Here is a 17028-nt window from a genome sequence, read left to right on the forward strand (position 1 = left end):
ACATTTTTTCTATGATGTTACCAATCAAAATTGCAATTAAACAGTGGGAGTATTTAAATTGAGGTTGACTGAAGTCTCAAGAGGAAAAGCAAAGAAGATTTTAGGAAGGGATGCAAAATTAATGACAATTCTTGTCAATGTTAGGTGGGAGCTCAGTTGATGAGTGTGACAGTACCTTTTCTTAAAATGTCCATTTCTGGGGGTTTTTAATTAGTAATTTTTTTTTTTGTTGGTATCTTACAGTGTTAATTATCACCTTATTTTTGGCATCCGTAATCACGAACGTGCTGATTAACGTGAAGCACAGGCAAGGAAAACTTGGAACCTAAAACTTAAATGAAACATGAACAAAGAGTCTGAAACTGAGATAAAAGGGAGAGGACAAAAGAAATGACATTAAAAACGAAAGAAATTTATTGAAAAGTATTCATGAGTCTCTGATTTTTTTTTTTTTAATATCTCAAAAAAATTGAGTTTGCTCATCCCAGAGCAGGAACTTGTGTGTTGGGTTCTTTATGATGATTGTGCCCAGTTGTTTTTTCTGTGGATTTTTTAATGGGTTTTTGGACGGATTATTTAGTGGGGTTTTTGCTTTTGTTTGATGGGTTTTTGCTTTCCCTGTGTGTGCAGCAAGCTCTTCACCGAGTTCATCCTCAACGTGCCCGTGAGCCGCCTGACCATCCAGAAGCTCTACTGCCTCATCGAGATTGTGCACAGCGACCTCTTCACCCAGCACGGTGAGCAGGCACCAGCCCAGGCTCTGCTCCCTGTCCCTGTGCCCTGCCTGGGCCCTCCTGCCGTCCCTGTGGAGCCTGGCACACGTTAAAGGTGTTCCATTGGAGGGACAAGGTGGAAAATCCAAACCCAGGACTGGTTAGGTTGGGGAGGGACCTTAAAGCGCATCCAGTGCTGCCCTTGGCTTGGTGGGCACCTGTCATTGTCACCCCTAATAATGGAGGGATTGCTGGTTTTGGGCTTCCTTTTTCCTCCTCTGTGGAGGTTGGGGTTGAAGGCCCTTGAGAGGACAATTCACATTCAGACTCAGGTGTTTATTGTTTCCTATCAATGTTACAGTCTCACAGCAGTGAGTTCTGCAGTATTTCATTAACAAGGCACAAAATGGCCAACTGTCTCTTGTTACAAGGTCCTTTGAGGCTAAACTATCCAATTAAGAAATGACACCTAAATTGTTTTCACTTTTAACCCAATAACTAATCACTCAGAGTCCACCATGGGACTTTTCTGCCCAATTGCAAAATACCACCCAGACCCATGGAGAAGAAGGTGAAGAAGAAGGACCAGCCTCTGCCCTAAAACCTCCATCTTCCCCCATATATATTGCTATGTGCTAAAACCACAAACTCTTAAGTTTCCCACCCTGTGATATCACACACTTCTAATAAAACTCAACACCCACAATCCCAGTGCTATCAATCAATTTTGGAAGCTTCTCCAGGGCCTCAGGTCAATGCAGTGTTCTCTTGGGGGTCAGTGCCTGTCAGGACAGAAAGTCTGAAATTCTCAGCGTCCAGAACTCCAGCAAGGGATGGGACTATTTTCAAGCTAAGAATGATTTATTGCTCAGACAAACATCAGTCTCAGAGGCCCTGAGGTTTCAGAGGAGCAAGCATTCTGCCATAGCTCAGGAGCAGGCACAAGTTCTTTGTTACAAGGCAATCTAGAACTTTCTAACCCAATGGACAGTTGCCACAGGGTTTATTTTGCTTTTCTGACCCATCACCTTTACTCACTTCTGCTGCACTGAGGATACTTTTGTCCAATGGGCTTCTGCCTCACAGGCACACATCTGCTTCTGTTCTCACTTCTGAACTCTCAGCTTATTCCATACAACCCCACCCCTGCATTAGAAACCCTTCACCATCTTATCAGTGCAGTTCCTCACTTACTTCAGGCATATTCTTAGTTACAACTATAGAAATATGAGTTTATGATTTTTCTGCTTGATATCTGTGTTATATTTTTACATCAATCCAAGGCTGCAGACCAAACCCTTCAGTGTCTGTGGGAGTTGCTGTTTTTCTGATTCCCACAGGCACCTTCCATTATCCCAGGCTGCTGCAATCCCGTCCAGCCTGGCCTCAGGCATGAGGAAAATCACTTCTTTACCATTTGTTACCTGCAGTCTCGATTAGGAAAGTGCAAAATTACAAAAAAAAAAAAACAAAAACCTTGGGATTTGTTATTGTCAAAGGGCACGAAGCAGCCGGGTTATTGGGCTCTGTTGTAACTTTGTGTTGGGGTTTTTCAAAAATCATTAATTCAGCTGTTGTGCTTAGTGATGTTGTGTGGGGGAAATGGAGCTTTGGGATGTCCTCTGTGCCTTGGAGCTGTTCCCTGGCTGAAGGAAAGCAGAAACCTTTCAGAGGGTGCTGTTCATCCACGCCTTGTTATTTTCTGCTTTCCCATTAATGGGCCAGTGAAAGATAAGCTCAGGCACTTGTCCTACAGATTTCCTCCTTTGAGGTGAAGCACTTGGTTCTTTTTCAGGCTGGCTGCAGGTTAAACTGACCCAAACAAAGTGTTTGTGTGCTGTCAGGGAAGGTAATGAGGGAGCAAATAGGCACTGCTTCAGTGGGAAAGGAGATTTGGGAGGATTCTGCTCTCAGATCACAAAAGCTGAGGCTGCTGAGTGCTGATAAAACAAATTTTGCTGGCTCCAGTTTAAAAAATCTTGGTGGATTGGCATTGTGGTGGTTTTATACCACTCTTAAAATCTCTGAAAAACAGTTAACCACCTGTGTCACCATGCATAGAGATTTGGTAGAAACAGCAAGTCCAGACTTTATCTTCACTTCTGAAATGATTTGAAATTATTCAGCCCTGAAGTGCTGGATTTTCAAGAAGTGGAAGGAGGAGTGCAAATGGAGTTGCTGGTGTTGGGGCTTGGGTAAAATGGTGTCTCCAAGAATAAGTTAATGTTTCCTGGCTAATTTAATGTTTCAGTGTTACTCATTTGCTTCATTCATTCTCAGCTCATTGTATAATAATTTTCCTTTCTCCTGAGTCCTGCTCTCAGATTCCCAGGACTTTGGGGCAGAAGTCAGTAATATCAGGGATCATCCTTTTCTCTCCTTGGGAGGAAGGAATGGAGATAACTCAGCTAAAACAAGACTCCTGTGGTGCATTTCCCATATTAATCTTTGCCCTCCCTTATTGAGGCAGTTCCATTTTCAGAGGGAGAGGTAGGAACTGTGTGTGACTGGTTTGTTTTTTAAACCTGACTCCCAAACTCAGCCCTTCAGGGTGCAGGGAACGGTGCTGTCCAACATTATTGAGCTGCTGAGAAATTTAAATGGATCTGTGTTAATGGGAGGGTGATTAATCAGGGCCCAGGGCCGGTTTGCTGACAGATCTCTGCTGCTTAATGGCTCTGAGATCTTATCAGGAGGCTCCTCAGCTGGGTTTTCCTGTCACTGCCTGTTAGGAATGTCCTAAATCCAGCAGCCTTTGCTGGGGCTGGGATGGGGATTCCAGGCACCTGCACTGACCCAAACCACTCTGGGGTTCCCGTGGGTGTCTGGGGGTTTTTATTCAGTAGATAAAGTGTGGCTGTAAAAGCTTCTCTTGGCATTGGTATCACAGAATCCCACACTGGGTTGGGTCGAGAGGGACCTTAAATCCCATCCGGTGCCATGGCAGGGACACTTCCACTGTTCTAGGGTGCTCCAACTTGGCCTTGGGTGCTGCCAGGGATCCAGGGGCAGCCCCAGCTGCTCTGGGAATTCCAAATTCCCAATCTCCCATCCAGCCCTGCCCTCTGGCAGTGGGAGCCATTCCCTGTGTCCTGTCCCTCCATGCCTTGTCCCCAGTCCCTCTGCAGCTCTCCTGGAGCCCCTTCAGGCCCTGGAAGGGCTCTGAGCTCTCCATGGAGCTTTCTCCAGTTGAACACCCCCAGCTCTTCCAGCCTTTCCTCACAGGAATTCTCAGAATTCCCAGAATGACCAGGTTGGAAGAGACCTTCAAGAACATGAAGTCCAGCCCAGCCCCAACACCTCAGCTAAACCCTGGCACCCAGTGCCACATCCAGGCTTTGTTTAAAGAGGAGAGGGGCTCCATCCTTCTGATCTTCTCATCATAATTCTCCATCGTGATCATTCTCTGAAGTTTCGTAAACATTCAAATTCACTTGAAGATAAATCAAACCTCTATCCACAGCCTTTCTAAAATTCAGATTTTCCTGTTCCTCGCTCTGTGGGTTGCAGTTCATTACTAGAATGTTCTTGGCTGCCCCTCCTGCTTCTCACTGATTGAGGAATTTTAAACTGATAGGGAATACTTCCATATAAGCTGTCACCTAACCCTGGATCCTGTTGCAAAAATGAGATTTTCTTTTCTAAAAGCAATATGCACTGCAGGATTGTGGACTTAGGGAAGGCTGGCAAATGCACAGAAAATTTCATCAGCCTGTTTCTGGTGGAGAAAAAAGGCTCAGATTCTGTGCTTGGAGAGGTCAAGGAAGATTTATTTGTGTCTCCAGAGGAATTAAAATTCAAAATACATGAATTTGTGAAGCTTGAGGGATTTGGGGGTGAGAGGGGAGTGTGTGAAGCAGTTTACTGAAGCATTTTGATTTAGTGATGTTGTTGAGTGTTGGGTGATTCACTGGGAAATGTGGAGAGTTTGGGACCTTGGATCAGAATGGAGACTGGTGGTGGGGTTTGTGTATCTTTAAAAAAAAGTAATACAATAGTAAAAATAGTAATAGTTTAATAGTAATATAATAGTTTAAAATATAGTAGTAAAATTTATTTTATTCATATTTACAAACACAAATAGGAACATGTGGTAATTATATAAATAAGTAATGATTGCATATAGTAAAGTAGAGGTAAATTAATATATTAATACTTTGAATGTGTTGAATTGTAAATGAATATGTATACTTTTCCAGAAGAAATGAATATATAAATAGCATTTATCCCTACCACCATATAATAACATAATATATATAATCCTATATATAATTTTTACTCCATTACTTAAAAATTAAACAAAAAGGCACAGATATAATTTTTCCTTGAATGTGGAGCAGTTTAATAATAAGTTAGTGGATATTTTCAGTGCTCATGGTTGGGAGTTAAATCAGGTGTCCTGTCCTTGCAAGCATCAAGGTTTTGGTTTATATACACAGTGATTTGTTTTGTCCTATGGAGCTGTTTGGATTTGCTGTTGCTTTGTTTTCCAAGTGACTTCCAGCTGATTGCCAAGTGAGCTGTGGAGCTGCTGGAGTTCCAAAGAGAAAATCCAAGGATTTTCCATGAGGAATTGGAGCCTGTTGAATATTAGTAGATAATACCCAGCATTTATAAGAGTTCTTACTGTTCAGTTATGACTCAACTCACAGGCTGTGGAGTGGAAACAAAGTTACTGAGCACAGGTCAAATTTTTTTAGCCGCATGAACTCAATGAACCATAAAATAAATGGATTTATCAGTGTCCCAGGAAATGAAATGTTTTTATTGACACAGATTTATGGTGTGTATTCACCTGTGTTCATTGAAGGCTTTCCTTGGGTGCTGCTAATTGGTAATTCCTGCTGAGCATCCTTTGGTGCAGATGAATATTTGATTCTCTCTTATTAAATCACCACTGGCTGGACTGTGCTCTAGAGCAGATGTGGAGTTACCATTGTCTGTGATCACTGTGCAGCAGATCCTGAGCTGCCTGGGGAGCAGGATCTGATGTTCTGGACCATGAAGGTTCTCCCCATTAATCAGGGCTGGGGGTGTTTGTGGCAGGCAGGGTGATGAGGGTTCACCTTTCCTCCTCTGAGCTTCCAGGCAGTCAATGCAGAGTGCAGCAGCTCAGTGCTCTGCAAAACAGGTCATAGCAAAGATGCACTGAAAATCTCATCTTCATGTGGGGGTGTCACCACAGCCCTGGGTTGGTTGGAACATCACAGTGTCATGGTTTGGGTTGGAAAGATCTGAAAGTCATCCCATTCCACTGGCAGGGACACCTTCCACTGTTCCAGGCTGCTCCAGCCGGGCCTTGGGCACTGCCAGGGATCCAGGGGCAGCCCCAGCTGCTCTGGGCATCTGTGCCAGGGGCTGCCCACCCTGCCAGCCAGGAATTCCTGCCCAATCTCCCATCCAGCCCTGCCCTCTGGCACTGGGAGCCATTCCCTGTGTCCTTCACTCAATATCCCCTCCTGGCAGGAGCTGTGCAGAGCCCCAGGATCTCCCCTGAGCCTCCTTTGCTCCTGACTGAGCCCCCCCAGCTCCCTCAGCTGCTCCTGCTCACCCTTGGGATGATTTTGTGGAGTTCCCAGCCCTTTTTGCTTCCCCCCATGTTCTCAGCAGCCCCAGGTGGGAGCTGAGGAGCCCTGTCAGCCCCACCCAAGGGAACTGAGTGTTCTGTGCAGGTTGTGTCGTTGCAGACCAGGCACTGGGGCAAATAATCAGTTTTCCCTTTCTCAGAAATGCAGCTTGGCTGCCTCCCCCGTTGATCAGAGCAGCTCCAGCCCTGCAGTGGAACTCACAGTGACTCAGATCTTAAACTGATCTTTGCCCCCTCCCTGCCAGTGGGGCTCAGCAGGGCTCTGGAACATTCTCAGCCCTCTAATTAGGGGCCTTTTAAGTTATTAAAGATTAATTCACCACACAGGCTCTGCAAAGACATGTTCTGTGCTTTCCTGGAGTGCTCAGCAGCTGGGCTTTGGGGTTCCTCCCCTCCCCTGCATTTGGGGACAGTTCACATTACACGACCCCTCTGCCCTGTGGGGTTTTGCTTCATCTGCTGTTTCCTTTCCTAGTCCAAAATTCAGGGAGCAACACATCCTGAAGTTTCCCAAATGCAGAGGCACGAGGCTGTGATCCCAGAGCATCTCTGGGGCAGATCTGCAGAGCCAAGCTGTTCACTGGGCTGACATTTATATGGATAATTAGTAATTAATTTTGACTTGGTGATTCCCTCCATGTAGGAACAGTCTGAGTACTTGAGCAAGGAAGGAGATTTTTTATTTTTTTAATAGCAGCAAATGGTCAAAGGTTGGAGCAGGTCAGAGGCAGAAGTTTTTAAGGTGAGGTGAGGCTTTGGTTGGAAAGCTGGAAGTTAATTTATTTTTCCCGATTTTTTTGTGTCTTATGTAAGCACTGAAGCACATCAGCCTGGAGGCCCTGAAAGCTGTGTTTGTAACCTCGTGTTTTGTGTGCAGACTGCAGGGAAATCTTGCTGCCAACAATGACAGACCAGCTCAAGTATCACTTGGAGAGACAAGAAGATTTGGAGGCTTGCTGCCAGTTGCTGAGTAACATCCTGGAAGTGCTCTACAAGAAAGACGTGGTGAGTGTGGGCTGCCTCTGTGATGAGTAACACTTCACAGAAATTGTTTTAGTAAAGTGAATTAAGCAGGTAACTCCTGAGGCTTTAGATTTTTATTTTTCTTTTTTATAACCTCCTAACCAGCCTTTTCTAACTCTCAGTTCTCCCAGTGATGATGAGGATGTGTTTGTTGTGTGGTGTCTCACACGTCACATCCAGCACAGCTCTTGTTGTTTCTGAGGCACATCCAGTGCAGCTTTTCTGGTTAGATAGTGAAGAAATGAATGTCCTTAGGAGTGAAACCTTCCTCATTTACTGTGCCTGGCCTTTTCCAGGTGGAAGATGTTTTGTTTTGGTGCTTTTTCTTTTCTCCCATGGGCATTTTGGGAAATGCACATTTGAGTTGTATTGTTGCTGACACGGTTCCCAGACGTGCAGCATGTGTAATATCCCTTTTTTTGCATAATAGTCTCTTTTTTTGCTTTCTCTTGACCTCAACAAACATACAAGTATTGGTGCTTCGCCAGAGAGCTGCAGTGATTTGATGCTGTCCTGAAATTTGTGCTGCTGCTGCTGCCTGAACCTTCAGTGCTGTGTAGAATCATACACTAATTCAGATGGAAAGGACCTCAGGGGTCAGCTACTCACATCCTCTCTGGCATCTTATTTAATTGGGGTTTTTTTAGGTTTTGCTCTGATTTTGTTTGTTTTTGGAAGTAGCTCTGTGTGGCTGCTTCAGAGAGGGGGTTGTTTTACAGGAGGAATTTGGTTCTGGCAGCCTGGCTGCTCCTGTCTCTCTTTGTTGGCTGCTTTTCTCTCTGTGGTAGGGGCTCACCTGCAGCTCCACCCTCTCCCAGGCTGATCCTGGCAGCTCCTGGGTGAGTTTGTGCTGGTGGTGGATTGTCCTTCAAATATGCAAATCTATTTTTCATCCATAAAGTAAAAGATGGGAGCAAAGCTCATCTGTTTCTTTCTCCCTGTGGTGTTTTTGGCTTTGTTTTTTGTCCATCATTCCGTGTGAGATTTCTGGATTTGTCCTTAAAAGCTGCTTGGAATAAATATTTCATGTTAACTCTTTCAAAAGTAGTGATAGATTGCTTCTAATGTTGGCTGAAATTGGCAATTCCTTAATGAAAGTTTTGCTTTGCTTTTCTCTTCCTTTTAATGGAGCTGTTACAGAACAGCCCCCCCTCCCCTGGTCTGGTAAAGCCTGTGGGGGTTTGATGTTGGCAAAATGACTTGGGGGAAGAAAATTAATGGGTAAAAAGCTTCATTTCCATTGGAATTGTAACAGCACATTTTAATTTATCAGAAACATGTATTACCAAAATAACACTTTGTTAAACCCCTTCCCTCCTTGTGATCAACAGCAAGTGATGTTTTACTTAATTTCCAGCAGACAGGTGGGTTGAAAGGCAGCACAAATGGTTCAGCTGTGCTGCTGTCTGTTGTTTGTAGCTATCAGTGATTTATTCCTTGTCCTCAGGGCCCCACACAACGCCATGTGCAGATCATCATGGAGAACCTGCTGAGGACAGTGAACAGAACTGTGATTTCCATGGGACGGGACTCAGAGCTCATTGTAAGTAAACTCAAACACCTCTGTCACATCTCCCTGAACCTGCCTGTAATAGGATTGCAGTCCCAGGTGACCCAAAGCAATCAAAACCTCCTCTCTCTGTGTGCTCAGCAAGCTGGAAAGCACTGCTTGGTAATTTTGCTGTGGTTGACAAAGGGGAAGAGCAAAAAAAGAAAAAAAAAAAAGCTTGAAAAATCTCTGTGAGCAGGTGATTAGCCAGGATTGATATCTGTGTGCACCAAAATGAGGTAGTATTGGTAATCAGCCAGCTGAGAAGTGTGGAAATGAGACTTGGCTGTTGTTACTGCTTTACAAGCATTTACTTGTCTTTTTGACTTAAACTGAGATAACCAAGGTGAGTGTTCAAATGACTGAAGAACAGAGCCCAAAATGATGTTTAGAGGAAGGACTGATGCAAGCGACCCTATTCACTTAACACTGTGATTTTAAAGCCTTACACCCTAATTTTTCCCCTGTTAATTAATGAATATTGGACTAAATAATGAAAACAATAGTGAGGCTTGTTGATACCTGAGATGGGGATAGATCTGAGTGTGTTTTTGGGGGTCTCTCTGTGTGTTTTGGGGGGTCTCTCTGTGTTTTTGGGAGCCCCTCTGTGTGTTTGCCTTTCTCTTGTGTTCTTCTAGCTGGCTGCAGCTGGCAGCTGATCTCTCCAGGGAAGTGGTCGAAGTGAGCCAGGTCTGTGCTGTGTCTGAGCACTTGTCCCTCAGTTCTGCGTCAATTTGGGTCAGTCTGGCTCAATGCACTGATTTCTTACCATGGGGGTTAATTGTTAGTCAGATAGAAGAGTCCATCAGCAACTTGGTTTTTTGATCTCCTCTTTCCTTCCCAGTTTAAATTGTCCCTGTAATTGCAGACAGTGATATTTGACTTTTGCACACAGTGATTTTTGACACAGGGCTCTGTGTCCTCAGCACTTCTGCCTGACCTGCTGCTGCCCATTTCCTTGGCATTTGGGGGTGCTCATGTTGACAAATCTTCTGCAATTTCATTTTGTCTTTGGTGAATCATCCACTAGCTTTGTTTTGGTCTCCCACTTGTATCACTTGGGGTTTTGTTGTAAGGAAGGGATAATGGATCTCCAGATCCATTGCTGGAGCAAGAAGTCACAGAATCCCAGGATGGTTTGGGTTGGAAAGACCTTAAAGCTCATTTTATGACAGGGACAGTTCCTCCATCCCAGGCTGCTCCAAGCCCTGTCCAACCTGGCTTTGGACACTTCCAGGGATGGGAATCCACAACCTCTGTGGGGAGCTGGTTCCAAGCTGAACATTCCTACAGAATATTCCAGTGCTGGGATGCAGCAGTGCAAGGAAGTCAGAAGACTTGTGTGTTATTTTAACTTCCTCCGTTTCAGGCTGACTGAGAGTTAATTATTGTTTTGATGAAGGTGGTGCAGGTGATATTTAAAAACGTTAATTATGCCTTTTGCAGTTAGCAGAGTAGATTTGAAAACCTGTGTGTGTGTGTTTGAACTCAAGAGCAGTGATATTAAAGATCTGCATTGTGCTCCTGAGCACAGCCTCCATAATCAGCTAATGAACACTGAGATTTCAGGGTATTCTTAATGAGTATCTACTCCTACTTCACAATGCAGCCTTTACTGAGGAGATTCCCCTGTTAAATAACCAGCCACAACTCATTTTTGTGGTGTCAGCAAAGTAGGAGCAGTAAAATTATTATTATTATTATCATTATTATTAATAATAATAATAATAACAATAATAATAACAATAATAATAATAATAATAAGGAAGCACAGCCTGACCTCTCTTACATCAGATATTTGGGTTGAAATGATGCAGTGCCTTTCCTTTTTTAAATTTTAACTGTAGTAGAGAATTAACCATACAGGATGACTGGAAGGAAAGAAGGAAGGAATTTAAAATATCTGACAGAGTTAAATTTCTTGAAAAGAAGTAAAGTACAGGACATAAGCAATTTTTCATTCTATAAATATAACTGTGTTGGTGTCCTAAAGCTGGCATGTTTTCTCCCTGGAAGAATACTTAGTGACACCATCTCCATCCAAAACCTGATGCTGCATAATGCAGTTTATGAGCAGTGGAGGAATGTCAAAGATTTAAGTGCTCAAGTGAGAAGTTTTAATTACAGGATGAGCCTTTTCTGCAGCATTGAACTGGAAGGATTCTCCAATAATCCCCTTTGGCTTTTTTCCTCCTTAAATGTGAGTTCCTTGGTAAAATCAAAAGCAAGTTTTGTCCTATACCTTCAAAAGAGAATTACCTTGAAATAAGAGACCAATTGCAAGGAGAAGAAACAGCTATTAATTAAAGTGAAGTATAAATGCTAAGTTTAAAATCTGGTTTGACAATAATTATGTTAGCAAAAGAATTGTTAATCCTCATTGGTTTGGACTGTTTTTCCCTCTGTAAGTCTCACTGGTGGTTTTTACTTGATCCATTTTCTGAGTAGAAGATTCTAATATTATTAATATTTATTTTATAGAATGACTCTATTATTAGCACAGGATGCAGCCTGAGGGTGCTGAGCTGTCCTGCTGCTCCATACTGCCTGGTTTAGGTGAATTTTGCTCCTGGCCTAGGGAGAAATCACCTGGAAGAAAAGCACAAAACCTTTCTTACTGAAGAACACATTGCTTGAAGAAAAAGTAAATTGAGCAAACTTCCTTGAGCCTTTGGAAGGGTGGTTTTAAACCTTCTCTTTCCTGTCCTGGTGGCTTTTGGGAAACATTGGGTTCCATGTGAGGTAGCATCTCAGCCTCCTCCAGTAAATCAGGACAGAGCAGCCTCGGTGGCAGCTCCAGAATGATCCATGGCTGCTCCTTCTCCTCCTGTCAGCAGCTTGGGATGTGCCTCATTCCCAAAGGAAACCAAGCTCTGTAGTTTCTGAAGGGAAATCTCCTGGCTTAGAGTAAGATTGGGTTGGAATGAGATGGTCTCTAAGGTCCCTTCCAACACAAACCATTCCATGGTCCTGTGGTGTTCACTTCCAAGAGTGTCCTTAAGGAACTCTTGATGGCTTAAGGAACTCCTTAATGGCTCTGGAAAACATCTAAAGGTGTTTGGGCAACAAAGTCAGTGACTCCTGACTCCCTGAGCAGGGAAAATGGGTTATTTTGGGTATTGGGGGGTGTGTGTGGGAAGCATGGACAGGACTTGGTGGTGTTGCTGATGAGTGGAATCTTCTCCACTTTGCTGCTTTCCCCTCTGTGCTCTGGGATGAGGATGAGGTGAAACCAGAGCAGAAATGATGCAGGAGCCATCAGAAGGAGAAAAAGGGGATTTGTGGGATCTGTCTGAGGTTTCTGGAAGGAGATTGAGAAGGGGAATCTCTGTGGGGTGCAGGTGGCACCTGACACAAGGAGAGTGACGAGGGTTGTGTACAGCAGAGTGGCGCTGATGGGGGAGCTCTGGATAATCAGTCAATCAATCAATCAATCAATCAATCATTCACCATGGTGGATTGTCCATCTCTCAGCACTTCCAGGCTGCAGGCCTCTCCAGAAGGGTGTAAAATACAGGTGCCAGCCTGAAATCAGAGTTATTGATGGTCACAGCAGACTTCTGGGGCTGCAGTTTGTTATTCAGGAGTTGAATCTGGGTGTAAATTATCTTCCTGTGCCTTAAAATCTGCCCAGGTCAGGCTTCATGGATTCCAAAATTGGGGAGAAAATCTCATTTTCTTCACCAGGCTTCTTCCACGTAAAAATACTTTGCTTTATTGAGTCACATGTTTTCTTCTCTTTCAAAGTCATTTGAAATTACTTATTGCAAGCTAATTTCACTGAAACTGAAGTGGTATTTGGATGGTGGCCACGATTTTATTCCATCACTAATACTGAGCTTTTTTGTGTTGTCAAACCATCCCTGTTGCATTCCCTACCAACATTTATGGCAAGGAGCTGCACTCACCTAAACAAATGGACACATTTGTAGCACTCCAGTTATTTTAATGAACCACAGATGGCTTTTATGGAATATTAAAAATCTTCATGCAGGTCCCTTTCGTTCTCCCAGACAAAATGGTGTTGGTGCAGTTGGAGTTTTAGTGGCAATCTGGTTCAATTCCAGCTCAAGTCCAGCAGCAATATATAATATGTGGTAATACACAATCCTGGTGTAATCTAACAGCTGACTTGGTTGGGAAGTTCATGAAAATTTATTCTATTTGATTGGAGAAAGTGATCTAACCTTTAAAACATCAAGTGAAATCAAAGGCATGGACAGTGGTTTTGCATTTGAGGCAAGAAAAAGCAAACACTTTGTACCCATGGTAGGATTTTCCAGTTTTAATCATGTTTTTTTTCACTTTATCCTGTTTTTTTAAAAGTATTTTTACATTTTATTTTTGTTTTTCATCTTTAAGAAACCAAGTGCTACTCACAAGGAATAGTGTTTTCCTCCTAGTTCTAAACCAAAGAATGCAACTGTTGCTGTGTGGAAATTATAAGGACTCAGCAAAGAGCAAGGGATATAAAATCACTGCAGTATTTATTGGCTAAAAAGTATTTTGAAGCAGGAGATGGGAGAAGTGCAGCTAGAAAATCAGTGTATGAAGTGCAGGGGACTGCCAGTGAATCCAGCAAAGCCACACTGAAAATAAAAAAGCATTTTCCTCATTAGAACCTCCAAGATTTTCTACATGAGGGTGAAAATAGCTCTGTCACATTGAACTAAAAGCTCTAAAGAATTAGGTTTGTTTTTTTTTCTCTTGGTGTCTATCTAACCTGAGCCTGAGTGATTCTAAAGGCAATACAATTATGATACATTTTACACACTTGCAAAAACATTTTATTACAAAGTACATCGGAGGGTACCAGAGAACACGAGATGTCAGTTGGAAGCAAGACTCTATGGTAATGTCAGCTTTCCCCAGGTTTAAAAAAATGTAAAAAATTAAAAATTTGCAACTTCTTAAGAAAATAGCCTGGACATGTACAGAACACGCCGTGAGAACTTTCCCTTTGAGCTCTTTGTTTCTCCAGTTGGAGTTTCCTCCCTCTTCTCCCCTCATTCCAGGAGCTCTGGATCACTCAGGGTCCCTGCACACACAAAGCTACTGAGGGGTGGCACTGAGGATTTGGGAGTTGATTGCCATGGAGAGATGCTTGGTTTAATTTCCTTAAAAAACCCCAAACACTAGGCCTGTTAGCATGGAGGAGAGCATTAGGTATTAATGTTTTTTTAATAATGAATACTGCTGTATTTTCCTTTTTCTGCCCATTTTTGAGGTTCTTTTCTGCTTAAAAAAAATGTATTTTTTTTAATTTGGAAATATTTGGGTTTCTAAGCCATGTTGTGTGGGCTGTCTTATAAACAGTTCTATATTTTACTTAAAAAACAATATAAAATACATGAAATATGGGTTTTTTCCACATGAAACAATGGCACTTCCTTGTGTACAGGATCACCTTCCTAATCCTTCAACTCCCACCAGAGGATTTCAGGATTTGCTTCTGTGCAAGAGCTCGTAGCCCTCTTGAAGGTTTACTGCAAATATTGAGCTGGCCATAGGCATCTTCTGCATTTCCTTTCCCATTTTAATTTGCTTTTCTTTCTCTTTGAAGGGAAAAAAAATTAGGTTATTTTCCTCCAGTTTCCTCTCAGGAGTAAATTGGATGCTGAGCTAAGAGGAGAAACAGTGTAAAAGAAAAACACTTCCCCAAATTTTTAGTCTGTGCAAATCAATGATCACGGTCCTTGCACCTGAAGGCTGAAGAATTTGTACCTTCCTGCTGCTACAGGGGATGCAATTTCAAACTCAGTTTGTCACGTGACACTCAAATTAATCTGAAATCCTTAGGGAAAAATCCCAAACCAAAACAGAAGACAAGATTCCCACTCCCTGGCCACGTCTAGCATGAGGAATTTTTCCACCAATCGTCATTTTAGATGCAAGTTTAATGGCAGTAGCAAATACTTAAAGGAAAAGTTGCAGTTTATAAATCAGAGCAAAATTTTAAGTGCCATTTCAAAAAAAAACCAAACCAAATTAAGAAAAATGTGATTCACATCTCTCTCCTAAGTGTTTCAATTACTGAGTACAATTAATAGATTGAGATATAAATTATAATAGGGTGGGAAACGCATCTGAGCAGCTTAATAAATAAATAAATAGCATTTCCAATTTCAGCTCCTTCCAAGCAGTGCTGCAGCCTGGACATCTCCTGGTGCCTTCTGCAGCAGTGGAGAGGTTTTTCCAAAGACTGTTAGGAAAAAATACTTAACTCATGGCAAAAGCCAGCAATCCGGACTGGGATGGGTCTGTTTTGGGGTTGGGTTTTGTTCCTGTGTGGTTGAGACCTTTCCAAGGTGACACTGAGGGGTTGTCCATGGCCTGGACCCTGTGAGCTGGAGGTGCTTAAAGGCTGGGCCTGATTTTTGGGAGGTTTCTGGCCGCTCCCCTGCTGGGGCTGAGCAGCAGAGTGGTTCTTCTGGTGGTGAGGACACAGCTAAACCAGAGATGAGGTTGAAATGTGAGAGCTTGGTTGGAGTCTACATCGCATGAAGGCAGAGAATACACCACAGTCACATCTCGGAGATCGGCGCGGCCGCGGGCCGTGGGAAAAATTGTGCTTTGTCCAGGAATTCTGTGCTGAAAACTGCACTCCCCGATCAACATGGAGCTGTAAAACTCAACACCACTGCAAACATAAGGCTTGCTGTTGATTTTCCCCCTCATTGCTGTCCAAAGACAACAACCCAGACCCCTCAAAGGCCTCCACCATTCCTGGGGGAGCAGGATGCCGGTCTACGCTTTAGCAGGTCAGAGCGCCACGCTTTCGGATCTGAGGAGGGGAGGGAGACAGTTTTACTTCCCATCTTTGTCCAAATTTCCACTCAGGTTTTACATCCCACATTGGCAAACTGCGAGTAGAAGTGGGCAGGGGGTTCCCAAGCCCGTGCTGCTGGGCAGAGTCCGTCGCTACAAAGGCCTTTTTGGTACGCGCGGTGAGAACTGGACGCTGCCCCTGGCCAGGACGCTGCTCCTTCCACCAAGATCCCATCAGAGATGATGGATACAACTCCAAATATTTGTCAAAGAAGGCCTTGAACTCCACACGTCATGGACTTGGGTTAAAGGAACCAGAGTTTCCATCTTCCATGCTTTTTTGATTCAGTTTTGGATTTTTGCTTGGGAGTAGAGGAGTAGCTCTCCTGAGAATAAGGCAAAGGTGCAACCTGAGTTTCCTCAATAGGATGAAGTTTTCTCAAAACTGGCTGTAGTTTATCTTCTTGCTGTTTAAAATCCAATTCCACGCTAGAAATGGGAAGAGAAAAGCACTCATTAATTATGATGATAAAAAAGAATTAACCCAATGTCTAAGGGCTTAATTTATGGAAGTCAATAAATACTTCTTGCATGAAAATGGAAAGGGGCAGTTCAAAAAGGGACATATTACAGGAGAAAAATAGGAATGGGATTGTTCAGCTTTTCCCTGCTGTTAAGGAGGGTCTTGAGGATTATGGTGGAGATGCTGAAAAGTTACTGAACACGAGAAATCCAACTTTTTTTGGTGGAGAAATAATTTTTGAGGGCTTCCAGGCTCAGTTCTCCCTTCTGGGAGGTCAGGGTGGCAGCCAGGCATGTGCATCCTTGTGCTTTGGGGAAAGCTGAGAGCTTGGCCAAAAGCAAGGAGGCTGTCCCAGAAATTCTTCACCTCAGCTGTTCCTTGCCACTTTTAGCATGGAGAAGATTAATTTCATCAAGTTCCTGTTGTATTTATAGACTCATATACATGTGTGGAATAAATAGATCAATTAAAAAGCAGTTCTCCTTTATAGTGCATCCTTGCCTTCAGAAAACACACTGAAGCTGTAAAATCCCTGTCCTGAATTCCAGACACTGTTGGCTACAAAATCCTTCCAGCAATTAAGAACCACAGTTGAGATGAAATTCCAGCCCTTACTTGAGCTTTGTGCAGCAGAGCATTTTGAGACCACCTTATAAACCATAGGAACCACAGCATAAAATGGAGCAAAAATCCTGTCTGATGGTGGAAACTGAATTTTGGCCCCTCAGAACTACCCAGAACTTGATGGTTTTGGTTGGGTTTGTGCAGCAGCCTCTGGCCACGCTCTGCACTGAGGCTGTTCCTGTCTTGTGTAGAATATTTGGGGCTGGAAGGGACCTTTGAAGGATTCCTGTTGCAGTGGGGC

At 43.3% G+C, this 17028-nt stretch overlaps 2 protein-coding genes across 5 annotated transcripts in view; one reads left to right on the forward strand and one right to left on the reverse strand.

Moving 5' to 3' along the window:
* Positions 1-17028, forward strand: part of DOCK1 (dedicator of cytokinesis 1) — a 271608-nt gene that overhangs the window by 77922 nt on the left and 176658 nt on the right. For all 3 annotated transcript variants that reach the window (XM_030951476.1, XM_030951475.1, XM_030951477.1), the window contains exons 25-27: positions 631-737; positions 7178-7305; positions 8771-8866. In XM_030951476.1, the coding sequence (XP_030807336.1) occupies positions 631-737; positions 7178-7305; positions 8771-8866 (331 nt within the window). The remainder of the gene's footprint in view (positions 1-630; positions 738-7177; positions 7306-8770; positions 8867-17028) is intronic.
* Positions 13644-17028, reverse strand: part of INSYN2A (inhibitory synaptic factor 2A) — a 40953-nt gene continuing 37568 nt past the window's right edge. For both annotated transcript variants that reach the window (XM_030951479.1, XM_030951478.1), the window contains one exon: positions 13644-16129. In XM_030951479.1, the coding sequence (XP_030807339.1) occupies positions 15946-16129 (184 nt within the window). In that variant the 3' untranslated portion in view covers positions 13644-15945. The remainder of the gene's footprint in view (positions 16130-17028) is intronic.

This window comes from Camarhynchus parvulus, chromosome 6, assembly GCF_901933205.1.
Source record: "Camarhynchus parvulus chromosome 6, STF_HiC, whole genome shotgun sequence".
NCBI lineage: Eukaryota > Metazoa > Chordata > Aves > Passeriformes > Thraupidae > Camarhynchus > Camarhynchus parvulus.